Source organism: Spermophilus citellus, assembly GCF_964194105.1.
Source record: "Spermophilus citellus genome assembly, chromosome: 18".
Classification (NCBI taxonomy): Eukaryota; Metazoa; Chordata; class Mammalia; order Rodentia; family Sciuridae; genus Spermophilus; species Spermophilus citellus.
In genome coordinates, this window is record NC_138200.1 from 58,210,245 (window position 1) to 58,230,210 (window position 19,966).

The following is a 19,966-nucleotide window of genomic DNA, read 5'->3' on the forward strand; positions in this document are numbered from 1 at the left end:
CAGTTGGTAGAGTGCTTGCCTAGCATATGTGAGACACTGGGTTCGATTCTCAGCACCACATATAAGTAAATAAATAAAGGTCAATCAACAACTAAAAATAAATAAATAAATATTCTGGGAGGCCAAACAACAGTCTTCTTTCCCACCCACCTTCCTTCTGTCTCCTCCACTGGAACTCCAGCACCACGTCATCGTGTCCCACAAAGGTGTGGACGGGAGTGTTCAAATCAAAGACATTCCACAGGAGCAGACTATTTTCCCTCCGCAACTGGGGAACCATCACAGTCACTAATCCATTGCTGAAAGGCTACGGCAAGAAAGGGAAAAGTGGTAATTATTCCAGGGACAATCAGCCAAGTCTCAGCTTCTAAAGGTGGGATTCTTCCTAAATAAAATACATTACGTGATGGAAGGCTCCAACCCTTGTAGGGGAATGACCGTCACACCTAGCCTTCGCTCTGCTTATGGAAGAGACCACAGCAAGTGAAAAATAAGAGAGAACTTTGGAAACTTTTGGAGAACTTTCAAAATTCTACAACAAGCAATGCTCTAAGTACTGTGTCACAGCCAAGTTACCCTCCATGAGTTCCCTCTCAAAAATAAGCACATGAGTCTGCCTGGGAAAAGCCGTGGAGTAGCAATCATTCTGGCCGTGTGGAAAGGCCAGAAGCACACCATTCACAAGAAGCATCACCTTCCACTGCCCCAGTACTACAACTACTGAAAATTAAACTCAGTAACCTCAAGACTGATGTGCTTTACCTAGCAACACCCAATCTGCTAGGGACCTAAGAGACCCATCTGGTTGATAACTAGATTGTGTTAGTCAAGGAATAATAAGGGCATATTCATTTATCTTCACTTCCTCTCCTGGTAACACACCTGGACTTATTCTGTTTATTTTTAAAAGCAAACATTAATCCAGAGCAGTGTATCAGCTCATAAGAACAGTGTCTGATTTCTTAACAAATGTTCCCAGATGCAAAAACAACTTAAGACCCAATTATCTTCACTACTCCCCAATGCCCCACAGTGACAGCCTAATGAATAAGACAGCTTTACTCACCCCTATGACATTAAAGGAAATATATTAACTCCCATCAGTGGCTATCAATGTGGCCACTGAAAAATGGTTGGTGAGTTGGTAATAGCCTACCATCTTTACATATAGTATTTCATGATTATTAAGCATATTCACATACATTATCTCAAAAGGAAGGTAGATTGTGAACGTACTAAATGTCACCAAATTATCCACTTTAAAATGGTGAATTTTTCTTTTAAGGAGAAAACTTAGGAAGAGTTATCTTGTAAGAAAAATGTCAGAAAATAAATCAACAAGATACAGCACAGGGTGCTACTAGACACAACAAGTACCCTGAACATTAGAAATGACATTTTGATAGCTAATAGGTCCCAGAGAACAAAATTTATTGTTATATTTGAACAACATTAGTTCTAAATTATACTTTCCCTGAAATACCATTGACTTAATACAGTGGCTACATTTATGAAGACATTTCAGAATCTAGCCTGCGTTCACATTGCAGAAAGAATTTAATTATGATGATTGTGGGAAATCCAGTCAACCTTAAACATGATATTGCAAAGTAAGGATAATGCTAAAATATTTGATGGGGAAAAGGTTACAAACGGAAAATTTTTATGACAGGCACTGACAAGCTCAAAAACAGACCCACACACTATGCCTTACACCTCCTGACATGGTCAGACACAGGACCTTTTCATTTTGCCCCTCACTGACTTTATTTTATTGCTTATGACTTATTTTTTTAAATTCTAATTTGTTATATATGACTCCAGTATGCATTACAATTCATATTACACATATAGCGCATAATTTTTCATATCTCTGGTTGTATACAAAGTATATTCACACCATTCGTGTCTTCATACATGTACTTAGAGTAATGATGTCCATCTCATTCTACCATCTTTTTTACCCCCATGTCCCCCTCCCTTCCCTCCTACCTCTTTGCCCTATCTAGAGTTCGTCTAATCCTCCCATGCTTCCCCTCCAAACCCCAATATGAATCAGCCTCCTTATATCAGAGAAAACATTCAGCATTTGGTTTTTGGGGATTGGCAAACTTCACTTAGCATTATATTCTCCAACTCTATCCATTTGCCTGCAAATGCCATGATTTTATTCTCTTTTAATGCTGAATAGTATTCCATTGTGTGTGTGTGTGTGTGTGTGTGTGTGTGTGTGTGTACCACATTTTCTTTATCCATTCATCTACTGAAGGGGCATCTAAGTTAGTTCCACAGTTTAGTTATTGTGAATTGTGCTGCTATAAATATTGATGTGGCTTTGTCTCTATAGTATATCTCAGCTTCTAAAGGTGGGATTCTTCCTAAATAAAATACATTATGTGATGGAAGGCTCCAACCCATGTAGGAGTAGGATAGCTGGGTTAAATGGTGGTTCCATTCCCACCTTTCTAAGGAATTTTAAAATGGTGAATTTCAGTATAATAAAAAAGGAAGACATAGTAAAAATCATTCTCCATATTCTACAGGGTATAAAATTTCCACTCAAAATCAACTGGCTGGTCCAAGGCTCACACAAACATTAAATGGCAGAGCTGGGCCTCAACCCAGGTCTTCTGAATCTAAAGTCAGAGCTCCTTCCTTCCTAGTTCCCTGGCTTCCAGCTCCTCAAGCCTCTCCTCCGTCTTCCCCATGGCCCTCCCTAGTGAACACGTTCACACCACCCAGCTTCTCCGTTGAGCTAGGTGGTCAGCAATTCTAACACAGATCCTATCCAACATTCCAAGAGTAAACTTTAAGAAGTTAACAGCATTTATGCCATCATTACTATATTTACTGTGCCCCAAACCACGACAGAAGAGAAAAGTGCCTCATGAAGAAAATAAAGAGAAAATGTCCCTGGCCCCTTGTGTATAGAACTCCAACAGGAAGTTCCCCAGCCAGAGGAAGGGTAACTCACTCACTGTGTATCTGGCCTTCCAGACAGGCACCTGGCAAGGGAGAATATTGAGGTATTTCCGAGGTTGGCGGTAATCCCAGAACTAGAAGAAAAAAAGATAATTTATGAAATAAATGCCATTTTAAAAACTCCAAACTCATTGCTTTTTATCCTCCAAAGAAACATCTCAATAGTGTATTTTTAGTTCCTCCCCCATAAATATGCTGCTGTGAGAGACATGAAGAATCTCCCTTTTACATTTATAAACATTACAGAAGAATTTCTGGACTTTACCAGGACCACCAGTCGGGGCAGATCATTGTCAGGCAATCTGCCTGTTAAATGACCTTTGTAGCTGAAAGGTTAGAGTGACAGATTTTGATCCTATATTGCTTTTATACAATATAAGTAATTTAATAATAATAGCTGAAATGCCCTACTTACAGCATTTCAGATATATATTTAAAACTTTAAGTTTTTGATCCCATTTAATCTTTATAACAACTGTAGAACAGATGTTCTTAATCCCTTTTTCAAATTTAGAATTGGATGGTTTCTGGTTCCTGAACTTGGGAGACAAGCTGATGGGCATGAGGGACAAAACCCCCAATACAACAAACAAACAAAACCAAACAAGCAACTTCTGGCATATGAGAATAAATTATAGCCAGATGCAGGGACACAACACCTGCAATTTCAGCTACTTGGGAGGCTGAGGCAGGAGGCTCACAAGTATAAGACAAGCCTGGGCAACTTGAAGAGATCTTGTCACAAAATAAAAAATATAAAAAGCCTGGGGCTGTAGCTCAGTGGTAGAGAGTGCCTGCCTAGCAGACACAAATCCCTGGGCTCAATCCCCTGTAGCAGGAAAACAAACAAAAGAAACTATTAGAACTCCAGGGGAATTATAAACTTTAATACAGAACTTTTTTTTTAGTTATAGATGGACACAATATGTTTATTTTATTTTTATGTGGTGCTGAGGATTGAACTGGTGCCTCACGCATGCTAGGCAAGAGTTCCACCTCTGGGCCACAACCCCAGCCCCGGAAATTAACTTTTAAGCCTTATGCATTACTCCAGTTTTGCTAACCACACTGAAAGACCTGTACATAGCTGTGTGAACAGAGCATTAAATTAATGATGCTGAATCAAGCAATTGCTAAACTAACTTGGTTGGTTAAATCCCTGTCCTGCCACTTTCTGATCAAGGGTACACAGCACATGCCATAGCAGGGAAAGGAAAACAAGAAACACTGTGCTCTGACATAAACCATAACTGGGTCATTGAAATGTGTAAAACCTTGAGCACTTCCTGTAAGTTAGAGAATACCTAGCGAAACAACTCCATCTCTGACTTTTGCAATGCTGATGTCTGAAATGTCATCACTTTTGCAGATTTGATAATCAGAGGAGAAAACTGCTGTTTCCACGCTGAACAGACTGATCGTAAACTTGGCAACCTTAACAATTTTGCGGGCTTTTCTCCTTTACTTAGATCTCTGTGTATATCTGACTTCCTCGCACGTAAACTTCTTTCACTTTCTAAATGCTTTGATCTCTAACTTACTTTCACAGAGGAAAAGCAAATCTTCTGAACAAATTCTCAGAGGCATCTCAGGCAGATGCCACAGCATCACTCCTGCAGGTTGTTACAATCAGGCTCACTTGCGTGGCTCTTCAAGAGGTACTTGCACCATGAAGCACACAGAGAATGCTCTAGCGTACCTAGAGCTTTTCCTCCCAAATGCTGTCACACATCTGTGACACCTCCCAAACACAGCTCCTCCAACCACCCCCCAGTAACGCACTCACCTTGACAGAGTTGTCTTGACTGGAGGTAGCGAGAATGTGCTCACTGTCTGGATGCCAGTCCAGGCCGTGGATTTTGGAGAGGTGGGCTGCTAGATATTCTACTGCTGTACTGGGTTTCTGCAACAGATTGGCACTGAGTTTGTCGGTTTAGGAAGAACTCATTGAGTGTCTACCATGTGACAGTGTGTTGGGTGCTGAGGGGGGTAAAAAAATACTGCCAGATACTGTCTCTGCCCCTTGGAAACTCCATTTTCTTTCATTCAAGCAATACAAATCAAAGAAGGACTTATCTGGCTCTCCTTCACATGCTGCCAGCCTAATTCTATGATCCAGCCTGAGGCATGATTTTTAGGAAAAATACAGGTAGTAGGTGTTCTTTACCCAGGACAGTGGAATCTGCCTACTCCTACTCCCCTTCCTCACAATCACCGACCAAGAGGGGCTGTGGCATGCAAAGGGACCCAACTTCAACCTTGAGGGTGAAATCATCAGGTACTAAGATCTCAAACAGAATGAATACACACAGAAAAAACATTGATCAGCATAATAAAATGAACCTACTCAGAAAGAAACCTCAGAAATGTACATTAAAACAAGATTTTTTAAACTATCAAATTAGAAGATGTTTTTAAATAATATTCAATGCCATTGAGGCTGCATCTATCACCACTAATGAATGTATAAAATAGTATAATATTTTTTGGAAAAAAATTCAGCAAATTTATCCTGAGACTTAAATTTTTCCTTTCTTAGGTGAATAATACAAATTCACAAAAACCTTTACATCTAAAGATGTTCGTCTTAATAAAATATTAATAATATTGGTATTATTTAGAACACTAGAACACCAGGAACCACCTAAACATCGTTAGTGAGAAATAATTAATTAAATCAATTATACTATAGCTTTGTGATAGGCTACGATATAGCTGCTAAAGATACTTAGAGCTTATAATATGGAGAAAATGCATCAGTTATAATGTTAAGTGAAAAAAGTACACACAACTATATACACAATATGATAAACTCTGTTTTTAAAAATGTATAGGAAAAAAACCAAACTATTAGCATTTGTATTGGGACAGTAAGAGTATGAATGATTTTTATTTTTTCTTTTTATTTCCCCTACAAGGAACATATATCACTTCTATAACAGGCATCAGTCTGTAACTTAAGAGTAGAGTCCAGGTACAAACTAAGTTCAAGTCCTAGCAACAAACGGTGCCTCAGTTTACCCTTCTGTGAACAAGGATCAAAACAGTCCCTACTGGAAAGTCTAATTACAAAGAGAAATTAATCCACACACGTGACTCTCTTAGAACAATGCTGACGCCCAAGAAATGCTTACTAAACATTAGTGCTATTAGTGACATGTGAGCCTGGGTGGAAATCCAATGTCACTTTTTAGGCCTCTGATGGTGGCTGTCATCAGTGCTGCTTTGACACTAGAAAGTGCCAGAGAAGTGAAAATACAATCACAAGTTTAAAACTCACCTGAGCAAGAAGTTCTTAGTATCAACAGGAAAATAAAAGCAAACTAAGATCCTTTCAACAAAATAGATAAAAAGGCAGAGAGAAGTTGGTGACATTAGTGGACCAATTAGGAAACTAGAAAGAAATACTAACAGTCTATTCTTTTAAGATAAGGAAAACATACTGCCAGAGTTCAGGGTGAAATGCAAAATTGCTTACATTGCCTATGGCTCTGGAACCAACCTAAGGCAAATATAAAGCACTGCGGGTTAACCAGATGTATTCTATACAGATCATTTCTGACAAATGACAAACTGAATAAAACCAATCACCAATTTAAGAAACAAAGTGGGGGCTGGGGTTGTGGCTCAGCGGTAGAGCACTTGCCTAGCACGTATGAGGTGCTGGGTTCGATCCTCAGCACCACATTAAAAAAAGATAAAAAATAAAACAAAGGTATTATGTCTGACTACAACTAAAAAATTTTAAAAAAAAAGAAAAGGAAAGGAAAGAAACAAAGGGGAAAGTGGACCTTACCAACCTACACAAACAGAAGAAAGAAACTACCACACTGAAGGTGCCCTGCGCAAGCCCTACACAGTCACCTTCTTTCCCAAGAGCTGGCTAAGGCAGGGGCTTCAGGCAGCAGGTCCTGGAGCCTAATCCAACAGACAGGAAGGATCTGCCACACAGTCTCAGCTTCACTTCCCTCTTCTCTTCCAAATGTACCCTGTGCGGCCAGAAGTGATGCTGAGACTTTACAGTCAGCACCTGGTTTGGGACATCAATGAAAAGTCCTCCACACAAATTCCTGAGGATCCCTAGCCTCAAGATTCACAAAGCAGGAGATGGTACTTACATCCCAGGTCTTAAAAAGCTGACCCCTCTATGATTTATCTGGCAGTAAGATGTGGGGGAGCCCTTTCCCATATCATATTCTCAACAATGCCAACACAGGAAACTTTCCACTGACTTCCCATTATACCTAGGGCCCTATTGGTGCATACGCAGAGTTCATGGCAGTGGGAATATGTGATCAACCTGAAGGTTATTTTGAGACTGTGAGCTATCTAGGCTTCTAGGGGCACGGCATTTGAGTACAAAGTTCCCTGCTTCAGTGACCTATACTGAAGTATTCAGATGGTCTACACTGTGGAGTTAATGGTTTCCACTTGGCAAACGGGCATGGATCCGAAGCCTACTAATCACTGAATTAAGAACAGTGTTGGGTCCCCAGGGCTTGATCTCAATGACACACCGACTATTATCTTTACTTGGAAGATAAAGACACTTAGTGGGGTTGTGGTGACTTGCCTGATGTCCTAATGAGGAGCAGCACAATAGGCTCTAACATAGGTCAGCCAAGTTCATTTCTTAACCTCTGGTCATAATGCCCTACTCCCCAACCTTCTTTCAACATCAGTTTAATTGAGAAGCAAATACTATCTGGTACTTTGAGTTTAATATGACAATATGTCATGCCACAGAGTCCCCCAGACTGCTAAGACAAGCCCTGGACTCATAACATCCTCTCCACACCCTCTGGGAGAGACGAAAGACCAACAACAGGGGAAAAGGTTACTCACCCGCTTATCCCATATCCGTACATCACCGTCATGGCTGGTGGCGAGGCAGTTTGCATTTTTTTTATTCCATTTGACCTGGGAAGCACCAGCTGCAAAGAAAACCAGGAGAAGAAAGCTGCTGCCCTCACTGCCTTCTGAAGCAGAATGAAGCCGATCCAGGGGAGGGGGACAATGAGCTCTGGTCAATGAACAGAAAAATCCTTCCAATTCCTATGACTACACCAGCTCCACTGCTACAGATAAAAAGTAGCCAAAAGGGAGTGAATTAGCACACTGAAAACAGGATCAGAGTCACTTAATCAAGGAAATGATTCCAGAAAAAACCCGCAGGTTACTCTAAGCAGGGAGGAAAATCTGCCTTCTTAGGGGACCGGCAGTTGAGTACTGGCTAAGCCTAGCATTGGTTGGTACCTGACCCCTCCTTGTCCCCAGCACACCAGACAGCCTCGCCTCAGCTCTGTGTTGGCTCTGTCCCACCGGTAGTCATAGTTGTTGTTTTTGAGGGACAGTCTTAAAAAACAGTCTCAAGCCAAAGCTCAGCTGAAGAGTCAACCCCAGAGTAGTCCGACTCTGCCCTCAGAGGTCCTGTGCTCCTGTGGACTCTCATCTCCCATCAGCAGTTAGAGAGGCCATTGGCACTGGGCTTGTGGGGTCAGGATGGTGTGAAAACTCAGTCCTTTTCTCTCTGAGCCAATCCAGAGAGGCAAGAACAGTGTCAAAAGAGAACCTAAGACAGGAGACACAATGAGAGATGCCAGGCAGGGCTGAGACAGGGCAAACTGGGACACAGTGGCACTTCTAGCTAAGTCAAACCAGTACCATGCTGCTGGCCCTCCTTCCTGCCTCTTCTCATCCGTGCCCACACCACAGCTGACAGGACATCGGTGCCACCTTTCCCTGAGGAGACCCCATAGGTGCAGGGCTTCAAGAACGACTTGATCCAAGAAGCCCAGGCAGCAAGCACCAGAACCTAACAGGACAGAGTGAAGGCCAGAGCCTGTCCTTGCCCACCGATATCTTGTGGTGGGTCTGGAAAGTGTTCATTTGTCTTGTTTGTTCTTTTCTTCCCCTGCACCACCCGCTCCCCCATTGTTTTGTTGTTATTTTTGCTTCACTAAGGAATTCTTAATCTTTATTTTTTCGGTACTGGGATTGAACCCAGGAGAACTTTACCACTAAGCTATATCCCTAGTCCTATATAACCATTAATATTTTTTTGAGACAGAGTCTCACTTAGTTGCTGAGACTGATCTTTCTTTCAGTATTTTTTAAAAGACTTTAAAAATATATATATTTATTTTTTAGTTTTAAGTGGACACAATATCTTTATTTTACATTTATGTGGTGCTTAGGATCGAACTCAGTGGTTCAAGCATGTTAGGTGAGCACTCTACCACTGAGCCCCAACCCCCGCCCCCCCACCCCAGACTGATCTTGAACTTGTGATCCTCCTACCTCAGCCTCCCCAGTTGCTAGGATTAAGGTATGCAACACCTCACCCAGCTTAATTTATTTTTAACTATACATATTTATGGGGTACAGTGTGGTAATTTGATATATCCATACAGTGTATAATGATCAAATCAGGGTAATCAAATTTCCATCTCCTTAATCATTTATCTTTTCTTTGTGATGGAGATTTTCAAATGCCTCTGGTTCTAGTTCTTTATAAAACACAAATAAACGGTTGTAAACTATAGTCACCCTACCATGATACAAAACAGTAGAACTCATTCCTCCTTTTTAACTAAGTTCTGTTACACAACCCCCTTTTGTCCTCCTGCTCCCCAATTTGTCTTGTTTCCTCTCAAGACAGAGGGCACCCTAAGTTGGTAAGAATAAAAGCTGGAGAACACTGAAGATGTGGTACATTATGTAGGAGATTCAGTTTCTTTGCAAGAAAGGGCACAGCTAGAGGAAGAACAGCAAGAAGAGTTTGCTCCATTTCCTCTGGACAATTACTTACACCATAATGAATATGCCTTTCCCAGTGGGGTCCTGTCAGAACACAAAGGCTTCCAAAGGGTTCTGGGAACCCCCAATCCAACCTGCTTTATTAGGATCACACAGAGCAGAGAATTGTTGTAATCTACAGTCACCCTACCATGATCCAAAACAGTAGAACTTATTCTACTGTTTAACTGGAGCACACAGAGACATGCTTTTACTGACCCCCCCAAAGGGCATCAACACTGACAGACAGGAACCACAGACTCTGGGGAGCAGGTGCTAGCCAAGCCTGCACCTCTTGGGGAATGTTAAATGGAGCAGCTTTTAAGGATTCACAAGCCTGTCATTTGCCTTTTTCTCCCGGGGTAGTTCTGATACCACTGAGAAACCTCATTGAGGTACAAAAAAGGAGAGGAATCTCCTACCTCTATTTTTTAAAACCTAGAACAAAAAGAAAACAATCAGAACAAGTGGGCTGAAAAAAATGACTCATTTTTTTACGGTTTCTCTAAAACCAATCTAGAAATCTGTAGGTGTAAGTAACAAAGTGAGGGGAATGTGACTTAAGCGTTTACAGACCATTTGTATTTTTATTCAGTTGTATGTCTTTGGCAGCCAACCTTTGTCTCAGATAAGAGCCCAGAGTCGGTGATCAGATCCGCAGAGCCTTAAGCACCTAACACAGCTCGGGTGCTTGATTCCTGTGTCTATCTGTGCAAACTTTCTTTTTTTTTTCTTTTTTTTTTTTTTTTTTCAGTACTAGGGATTGAACCCAAGGATGCTCTACCACTGATCTACACCCAGCCCTTTTTACTTTATTTTGGGACAGGGTTTAAGTTGCCCAGGCTGGCCTCAAACTTGAGATCCTTCTGCCTCAGCCTTCCCAGTAGCTGGGATTGCAGGCGTGCACCACCACTCCTGGCTAACGCCATTTATTAAGCATCTCCTTGGCCAGGACTGTAATGCAAATATAGGCACCAAGAGGTTAGGGACCGTGTCTGTGATAGCATGTATATACCACAGATGATACATAACACAGGTCAGCTGGATAGCAGATTAAGCACAATCAGGGTGGTAAGTATAAATACTGGGATGTGAGGGCACAGCGGACTGAAGAATCATGTAACCATTTTAGAACAAACACCAAATGTGTATTCAGGTGTATCAAGAAGATGCAAAGGAACAGGATTTAACAGATAGAAAATATATGATTTTATCAAGGGTTCCAAAATACTGGTGACTGGACTTCACCACTGTAAGTTATGCCAGTTTCAAAACCACATTTTACTCTGGGAAGTGGGGGGAATATTCCCCCCAGCACAGCTGAGAGTTCCAAAAATAGCTCCAACTAAGCAACGAAAACAGGTAGATCAGAAAGTGATTTCAGAGACTCAATTCATCCATGTCAAATGATACCGTGGGGACATAATCAGCATAAATCTAGATTGTAGAGAAAGCACAAGACAACCTGGTTTCTTCAAATAAGTAGACTGTGCAGGAAAAGAACAAACAAACCCAAACAGGAAAGGGAGACTAAAAAAGATGAGAAAAGTATCAACAACCTGGAAGTCCAGACTTTATTTTAATTCTGACTCAGTTTTGTTTGTTTGTTTGTTTGTTTGTTTGTTTTTAAACATTTAATTATTTATTTAGTTTTCGGTAGACACAACATCTTTGTTTGTATGTGGTGTTGAGGATCGAACCCGGGCCGCACGCATGCCAGGCAAGCATGCTACCACTTGAGCCACATCCCCAGCCCGTTTGTTTGTTTTTTAAGAAAGAGAAATGGGCAGGGCACAGGGGCACACACCTGTAATCTAGCAACTTGGGAGGCTGAAACAGGAGGACTGCAAGTTCAAGGCCAGCCTCATCAATTTAGCAAAGCCCTAAGCAAATTAGTGAGACTCTGTCTCAAAATACAAAATAAGAAGAGTTGGGGATGTGACTCAGTGGTAGAGTGCCATTGAGTTCAATCCAAAGTATATAAAAAAAAAAGAGAGTGAGAGCAAGAGCAGGGGTGGGGGGGCCTAGGGGTGTAGGTCAGAAGCACAGTGTGCTTAGCATGCACAGAGCCCTGGGTTTGATCCCCAGCACCAGTTTTTAAAAAAAGAGAAAAAGAGACAGAGATTCAGAAAGAGACCACTGGGGAAACCTGAATACTTCTTAGATATCTGAAGATACTAAGGAGCCATTATTAATATTTTAGGTATGTTAATGGTACAGTGATTACTTTCTTTTTTAGGGATTTTCTTTTATAATACATAATATATGTTGAAAAAATGACACAACACCTAAGCCTTGCTCAAAATAACCACAAAGGAATGAGGGCAGTGGGGGAGGCAGTGGATAGAGGTAAAGATGAAAGGAGACTGGATGTTTGATGACAATCACTGAAGCCCCAAGGGTGGGGGGAGGGGAGGGGGGAGGGGAGGGGAGGGGGAGGGGGGACTAAGGTAGGGTAGGGTTAGGGTTAGGGTTAGGGTTAGGGTTCGGAGCAACGTGAGCAAAGCAAGCACCTTGCAACGTGGGACTTGCAATTTTACCCAGCAGGGCGTAGGACATGAGTGGTCAGACCACGAGGAGCAATGAAATGGCCAGGAGTGGGAAGCACTGGGATGAAGGCACACCAGGGGCGACACACTCACCTACAGCAGAGAGTGCAACAGTGGGTTTCCTTGTGTCTCTGAAACACAAAAATCGGAAGTCAAATGCCCAATTCATATGCCCCCAGCCACCTGGTACTTTCCACTCTCTGCACACACTTTCTTCACTTTACTCTCCCAGGAACCTGGAGTTAGATCTGCTGAGAGGGCCTTAAAAAGACGTGTAAAGAGAAACCTGTTTTCCCTCTAGGTAGGTGAACTTTCTCAGCCACTATAATGGAGGCTGAGTTTGAATTTCAAATCATACAGTTAAATCCACAGAAAAGATTACATGACTTAGGATGGCCTGGGTAGCCCCAATGTGGCAGGAGAGGAAGCCAAAGAATCCCCTCCTGGGGTCATTACTGCCATGGCAACGTGTGACAGGGCAGTGTAATCCAAGAACCTTCCCAACAGCATTTCAAAGGTGGATTATAAAACTTCTCTGAGTGCCCGGCATGGTGGTGCACACCTTTAATCCCAGTGGCTGGGGAGGCTGAAGCAGAAGGATCACAAGTTCAAAGCCAGGCTCAGCAACTTAGCAAGGCCCTAAGCAACTTAGTGATTAAAACTAAAAATAAAAAGGCCTGAAGATTTTGCTCAGTGTTTAAGCACAAAAAACCTGGTGGAATGAGATGGACATCATTACCCTAAGTACATGAATGAAAAAACAAATGGCGTGCATCTACTTTGTCTACAACCAGAGATATGAAAAAGTGTGCTCTACATGTATAATATAAATTGTAATGCATTCTGCTGTCACATATAACAAATTAAAATTAAAAAAAAAATAGAATCTTAAAAAAAAAAAAAAAAAAAACTTCTTTGGTTGTTCCCAATAGCCATGTGGCAAAAGGAAAATAGACAAAATGTGGTATGTCCATACAATGGAATATTATTCACCTTTAAAAATGAAGAAAATTCTGGCATATGACATAAAATAGATGAACCTCAAAAACATTATGTAAGTAAAACAAGCCATCAACAAAAAGATAAACTTGGATGATTCTGCTCACATGAAGTAATTACAGCTGTCAAAGTTTGCTTAACAAAAGGTAGAGTTGTGCCAGGTGCAGAGGCACATGCCTGTAATCCCAACAGCTCGGGAAACTGAGGCAGGAAGCAGTTCAATCCCTGGTAACCACCCCACCTCCCCCGCAAAAAGTAGAGTTGTTGCCAGGGGCTGGGTGAAGAACAGAATGGGGAATTGTTTAATGTAGACAGTCTGTCAGTTTTGCAAGAGGAAGAAGTTCAGGAAACCTGCTGCACCAACAGTGTGAATACACATAGCGCTATTACCTGTGTATTCAAAAATAGTCAAGATGATAAATTTTGCATTGTGAGTTTTCTACTGCATAAAAAAGAACTACTCTGATTACAAGAGGAGAATTCTGAGAGAAACTGCACAGTTGACTATGAAGTCAGAGGGGTGCTGGGCATGGTGGCACATGCCTGTAACCCCAGCAACTGGGGAGGCTGAGGCAGGAGGACCACAAGTTCCAGGCCAGCCTGGGCAACTTAGCAAGACCCTGCCTCAAAGAAAAATTAAAAACAACCGGGGATGTAGCTTGGTAGTAGGGTACCCCTGGGTTCAATCCCCAGTACTACAAAAAAAAGGAAAAAAAAGAAGAAGAAATCCGAGGGGCATCTTCTCCAGCAGTGGCACCCTGGGGCCAAGGAGGCCAGTGAAGGCAAATCTGCAGCTCTGGTTTACTGTTTAGAAAACCTGAGGAAGAATGTGAGCTCAGTACCTTTACATCATGAAAAGACCCATTTTGTGTGAAGGAGGCGCACTCCACTCCCGCCCGCAGCTCCCTGAGGACCCGTTTAGAGCTTCCACCTTCCACTTGCCCTGGACTCAGTGTGTCTCCCCTGGCACTGACCTTAGACCAAAGGGCGCCATGGGGCTCATGTATCTGCACAGTCAAGTCAGACACACACACCTCACTCCCGCAGAGCCACTTTGCTGGTCTAGCCGGTCAGTTCCACCCCAATACCTGGCTTATCTTCTGCCTACAGTCCAAGCCTTTGTAGCTTGGTAGTAGTCCAGAGTTACCTCCAGGTGGGAAGCAGAGCACCTGGCTAGGGGAGAGGGACCCTACAGACTGCTTCCTCAGAGCAACCAGCTCTAACCATATGACAAAGGGGCACTGTTATACTTGTTGGGATTTTTTGTTGTTGTTGAAACAGTGTTTTAAATATTTGTTTTAGTTATAGGTAGACATAATACCTTTATTTTACTTTATGTGGTGCTGAGGATCAAACCCAGTGCCTCACGCATGCTAGGCGAGTGCTCTATCTCTGAGCCACCACCCCAGCGCCTCTATTTTTGAGACAGGGTCTTGCTATGTGACCCAGGCTGGGCTCAGTCTCACTACCTCCTGAGTCTCACCTCAGGCTCCTGAGTACCTTGGTGTGTGCCACCAAGCCTGGCAGGAACATCGTTCTTCTGATGTGCCAAGCCAGAGGTGGGAGCTTCTTTACTCCTTATGCCATGAGGTAGAACCCTGGGAGGTGTCCCTTAGGCCCCATTTGACAGACGTGGAGCTGAGCCTCACAAACAACTAGTGAGGAGCTGAGCAGATGCGTGGCAGTGCCCGTCATCATCCCCTCCATCACCTGCCACTTCAGTCAACCCCAGCTCCACTTCCAAATGCAGCACCTGTGTTGCCTTGCCAAGGGGACTGCCCTGGCTGCTGCAGCCTGCTCTGAAGAACTCTGACAGGCCTGAATGCCAGGGAACTCAGACCCCTGGGGGCAGCCTTCCCGATGACTGCAGAGTCAAACATGCTTCCTAGGCCCTCGGTGGGAAACTTCTGAGGAGGTATTCTGCAGGAGCACCAAGCACCCCCAGTGATTACACCCTACCTGTTCATGCTGGCAACCAGAGGAGGGTGCTCCCTGGCTTAACAGTCTTCCCCACCTGCCTCTCTCTTCTCCAACCCCTGCCTACGCCTCTGTCATCTCCAATATCATATACTTGTACCCAAACCCTTGTTTCAGGATCTGCATTTAGAGGAAACCAAACTAAGACATAATCTCTGAAATGAAGGTCCCCAATAATCCCACAAACAAGTGATTAAACCTCCTCATTGTTCTTACTTGATATCCCAAATGTAGATGTAGGTGTCCACAGAGCTGGTGACCAGGAGATCTGGTTCAAACACTGCCCAGTCCAAGTCGCTAGGAGAGAAGAAATTAACAGAAAAAAAAAGAAAGAAAAAAAGCTTCAGTTCCAAAGCACTAGTAAATCCAGTTTCCAGTGGTTTTGAGTGTTACCATCAATGGGCTTCTTACTGCAGCTCAGACTGGAGATCTCCAAAGTTGTCTATGAATGAGCAAGAGTTAAATGAGCTCCGAAGGAAACATTCAGGTCCTTCTCCCTGTGGTTGTCAACTACTCTACCACCTGCTCCCAGAAAATAAATGGAGCATGGCAACTTAAAACAGACTCTCTGAATAAGTAGACACAGACAAAACACAGGGAAATCACATGAAGTAATCTTTGATTACCATTTTCTTTTTCTTTTTTTTTTTTTTAGTTGTAGACGGACACAAAATCTTTATTTTGTTTATTTTTATGTTGTGCTGAGGATCGAACCCAGTGCCTCACATATGCCAGGCAAGCACTCTACTGCTGAGCCCCAACCCCAGTCCCTTGATTACCATTTTCTAAGTGAGACTCAACCACGGGTACCTTGGGTAACCCACCTCTCCTAAGCGGGGTGAACAGCCATGTTCCCACACCGCCTTCTAGGAGGGCTGGCAGCCCTGGGGCTCCCTACTTGAACCCTCAGCCCCAGGAAGGTGGTTACTCCACAGATCGCCTCACACTAGTGCCCTCACTTCCAGATCAGTTTCACTCCCCCTGAACTCCCTGATGCTATTCCCTAGAAAAAGTTTCTCCTACCAAGAAACAGCTGCCCAGGGAAAGAGGCTCAAGAACACTCTGGAAGGTCCTAAGTGGGAGGCAACTGTGCACGTGGATAGTAGACTGGGGTGCAGGAGCCGACTGTAATGACCACAGTTGCTTGCTGGTAGTCTCCACACACTCAGGGCACGGTAGACCCTGCCCTGGGGATTCTACTGCATACCTCCCCTGCCTCCTCTGGCAAACAGCAGCTTTGGGTCAACAGCTACATAGGTGACACTTCTTAAATATTGATTGTCCTTGGTTTCTTCACGAGCACCTTGGTGGCCCCAGGGCCAGTGCAACACACAGGGTCAAGCCATGCAAGGGGGATAGCATCTGCATTTCACTAACCAAAGTAAGACAGGCCAAGGCACTGTGGAGGGCTGGTGCCTACCTGATGACGCGCGTATGGCCCTGTAAGGTTGTGCCAACTTCCCCAGTGCCATCTTTCCACTTATAAAGGTCCACCCGTTGGTTACTCTGAAAAGAAATAAGGAAGAGAAGGCTGTGGGTAGCACAGCATACCACTGGAATATAGGTTTTCACCCCAATGCTTAAGGCAAGAAGAGGTGGCCAACTGGCAGAGATCTATAGGTTGAACTTCCTAAAAAGCCAAAAGAAATCAGTATAATAAACATTAGCTTGAACAAGCCTCAGCTAGTACATACAGCTATGAATTTCAAAATGGAATTGCATCATACTGATGTCTCCATGCACCCTGGGCACTGCCAAGCGCGAACAGGAAGGGCACCCATCTTGAACAGTCACAGTGGACCTGAAGCTGGAGATGGGATCCTGAGCATGAGCCTCATGGGCCACAGAGACAGCCCAGACCACTAAAGGAACTTCCTCCCCCCTCAGAAGGTCACACACTTAACTCTCCAACTACTGTCACAGTGGATGCTTTCAGCTTACCCTTCCCACACCAAATGCCCAGAGTCCACCTACCTCACTTTAAAAACACAGATACATGCCAGGCATGCTGACACATGCCTGTAATCCCAGCAGGGGGAGGCAGGAAGACTGTAAGTTTGAAGCCAGCCACAGTAACTAAGCGAGGCCCTAAGCAACTTAGCAAGACCCTGTCTCAAAATCAAAAATAAAAAGGGCTGGGAATGTAGCCCAGAATAAAATGCCCCTGGGTTCAATCTCTACTACCGAAAACACACATAAACACACCCAGATACACAAGAAAGAAAAAAGAAACACCATCAAAAGGACCTGCAAGAAGGCAAAATTATACACAGGACTCCCTGAAATATGCCTAACACAAAATTTATTTGAGGGTTAAAGAGAAAGAGACAAGGAAAATGGACCAGAAGAAACTCAACTAAAAAGGGGGAAGAAAATAAAAGGCTCTATCAAAGTAGATTTCATTTAAAAGAAACAGCAGAACAGTTCCCTAAATACTGTGCACTTAAACTCAAAGAGGATAAAGACACCAACAGACTGAGAACAATGGCAGGCCATGGAATACTTTCTGAACTGATAAATATAATAGACTAATTTTCATTTTAGTTCAGAGGCAGATAGTTAAATTAAGTTCTGAGATTTTTATTCTGAAATGCCAGTTTCCAAATCTAAACAGGTAAGGTTCTTGAAAAGGTTAGGATTCAAAATAGCTTTCAATGGGAACAGAATGAAAAGTTCCCTCATCTTATAACATTCCTACTATTTTCAGAGGGTCTGTCAGTTCTCATCCATGTACAAGGCACCTTATCCAATCTGACCTTTCTCACCTCCCTGCATGGTGAGTATCATCATCCAAGTATACATGATGCAACCAAGGCTTAGAAAGTTGAGTGGCTTGCTCAAGAAAAAAAGAGTTCAAACTAGGCCTCGACTCCAGATCTGCCCAATTCTAAAGCTCTTTCTCTGCAAGAAGCTGCCTTCCAACCAAGAACAATGACAGAAAAAATAAATAAATAAACTGAACTTCATCAAAATTAAGACTTTTGTGCATCAAAGGACATTATCAAGAGAGTGAAAAAAGAGCCAGGCATGGTGGCACACAAAAACGCTTGTAATTCCAGCAGCTTGGGAGGCTGAGTCAGGAGGATCACAAGTTCAAAACCAGCCTCAACAACGGTGAGGCACTAAGCAACTCAGTGAGACCCTGTCTCTAAATAAAATACAAAATAGGGCTGGAGATGTGGCTCAGTAGTTGAGTGCCCCGGAGTTCAATCCCCAGTACCACCTCCCACACACACACAAAAAAAAGAGAAAGTGAAAAAAACAATATTTCTTTGACAAATATTTTGGAGAAACTATTTGCATCACATAGATGATAAAGGTCTAGCATCCTGAATATACAAAGAACTCTCACAACTCAACAACAAAAGTACAAACAACCTGATTCAGAAATGGGCAAAGGGAAAAAAAATTGGGTATAGGGACTAAGGTTGTTACTCCACGGTACAGCACCTGCCTAGCATACCGAAGGCCCTAGGTTTAATCCCCAGTTGTGTTTAAAAAAAAAAAAATGGGGCTGGGGTGTTGCTTAAAGCCCTGGGTTCAATCCCTAACACAGCAAAAACAACCAAGAAACCCAAAACCCAACCAAACCAAAAAGGGCAAAGGACCAGAAAAGACACTTCTTCAAAAAAAAGAGGTACATAAATGGCCAATAGGCACATGCAAAGATGCTTAACATCATCAGTCATTAGAGAAATGTAAATCAAAAAAACAAAATAAGGGACCACTTCATACCAACTAGGAATGACAACAATTTAAATTAAACAACAAATGTTGGTGAGAATATAGAAAAGCTGGAATCCCTATGCATTGCCAATGGGAATACAAAACAGATGAGCCACTGTGGGACACAGTTTGTTAGTTCCCTCAAAAAGTTATAATCAGGGCTGGGGTTGTGGCTCAGCAGTAGAGCACTCACCTAGCACGGGCAAGGCCCTGGGTTCGATCCTGGGCACCACATAAAAATAAATAAATAAAATAAAGGTATGATGTCCAACTACAACTAGAAAGTAAACTTTTTTTAAAAAAAAGTTATAACCATATGACCCTGTAATTCTACTCCCGAGCACAGGTTCAGAACTGAAAACAAGTACATCCACACACATGTTCAGATGGGCACTATTCAGAAGAGCCAGCAAAGAACAATGGCGTAGAATCTGGAGAAAGATGCCAGAGCTGATGGAGCCCAGGACCTTTTAGGATCATAAATTTCTCAGAAAACCTATTAAGACTTACGTGTGTTTTCCCTGGGAAAATTCACACACAAGGAGGCATGCAGATTCAACGAGGTCAATCAATCTAAGGAATCTCAATCAAGAAGCCCCTCCTCTGAGGGGAAGGGAGTAGGGAGTCTCCTGCTCCTTCGGAGAGTGATGGGAGCAGAGCCCAGGCCCGCTCCCCAGGTACCCTCTTTAAACATCTTCCAGTCATCTGCCATCTGGCCACTGGATGTTACCCTGCTGCTAATGAAAATGGGTTCTCACCACACACAGAAACGAAGGCAACCACTTGCTTCCCTTTCAAAATCTATATTCAGGCTCTAGAAATACAAGGCCTGACACCAATGAAACCATCAAACAAACATAATATACATGTACACACACGTGTAATGCATACACATTGACATACATGTACATACATTTGTAATATATATGTATATT

The 19,966-nt window shown here is 42.8% G+C and overlaps 1 protein-coding gene across 9 annotated transcripts in view; it reads right to left on the reverse strand.

The window, feature by feature from the left end:
- Positions 1 to 19,966, reverse strand: part of WDR59 (WD repeat domain 59) — a 78,252-nt gene that overhangs the window by 38,002 nt on the left and 20,284 nt on the right. For 7 of the 9 annotated variants that reach the window (XR_014019575.1, XM_081273373.1, XM_081273371.1 and 4 more), the window contains 7 exons: positions 16,726 to 16,811; positions 15,522 to 15,602; positions 12,423 to 12,460; positions 7,828 to 7,916; positions 4,769 to 4,885; positions 2,979 to 3,056; positions 151 to 307 (listed from right to left, as the gene is read on the reverse strand). Coding sequence is in view for 8 of the 9 variants with exons in the window: in XM_081273373.1 (XP_081129499.1) it covers positions 151 to 307; positions 2,979 to 3,056; positions 4,769 to 4,885; positions 7,828 to 7,916; positions 12,423 to 12,460; positions 15,522 to 15,602; positions 16,726 to 16,811 (646 nt within the window). In the remaining variant the exon portion in view is untranslated. The remainder of the gene's footprint in view (positions 1 to 150; positions 308 to 2,978; positions 3,057 to 4,768; positions 4,886 to 7,827; positions 7,917 to 12,422; positions 12,461 to 15,521; positions 15,603 to 16,725; positions 16,812 to 19,966) is intronic. The other 2 variants (XM_081273375.1, XM_081273374.1) reach the window with 1 other exon arrangement.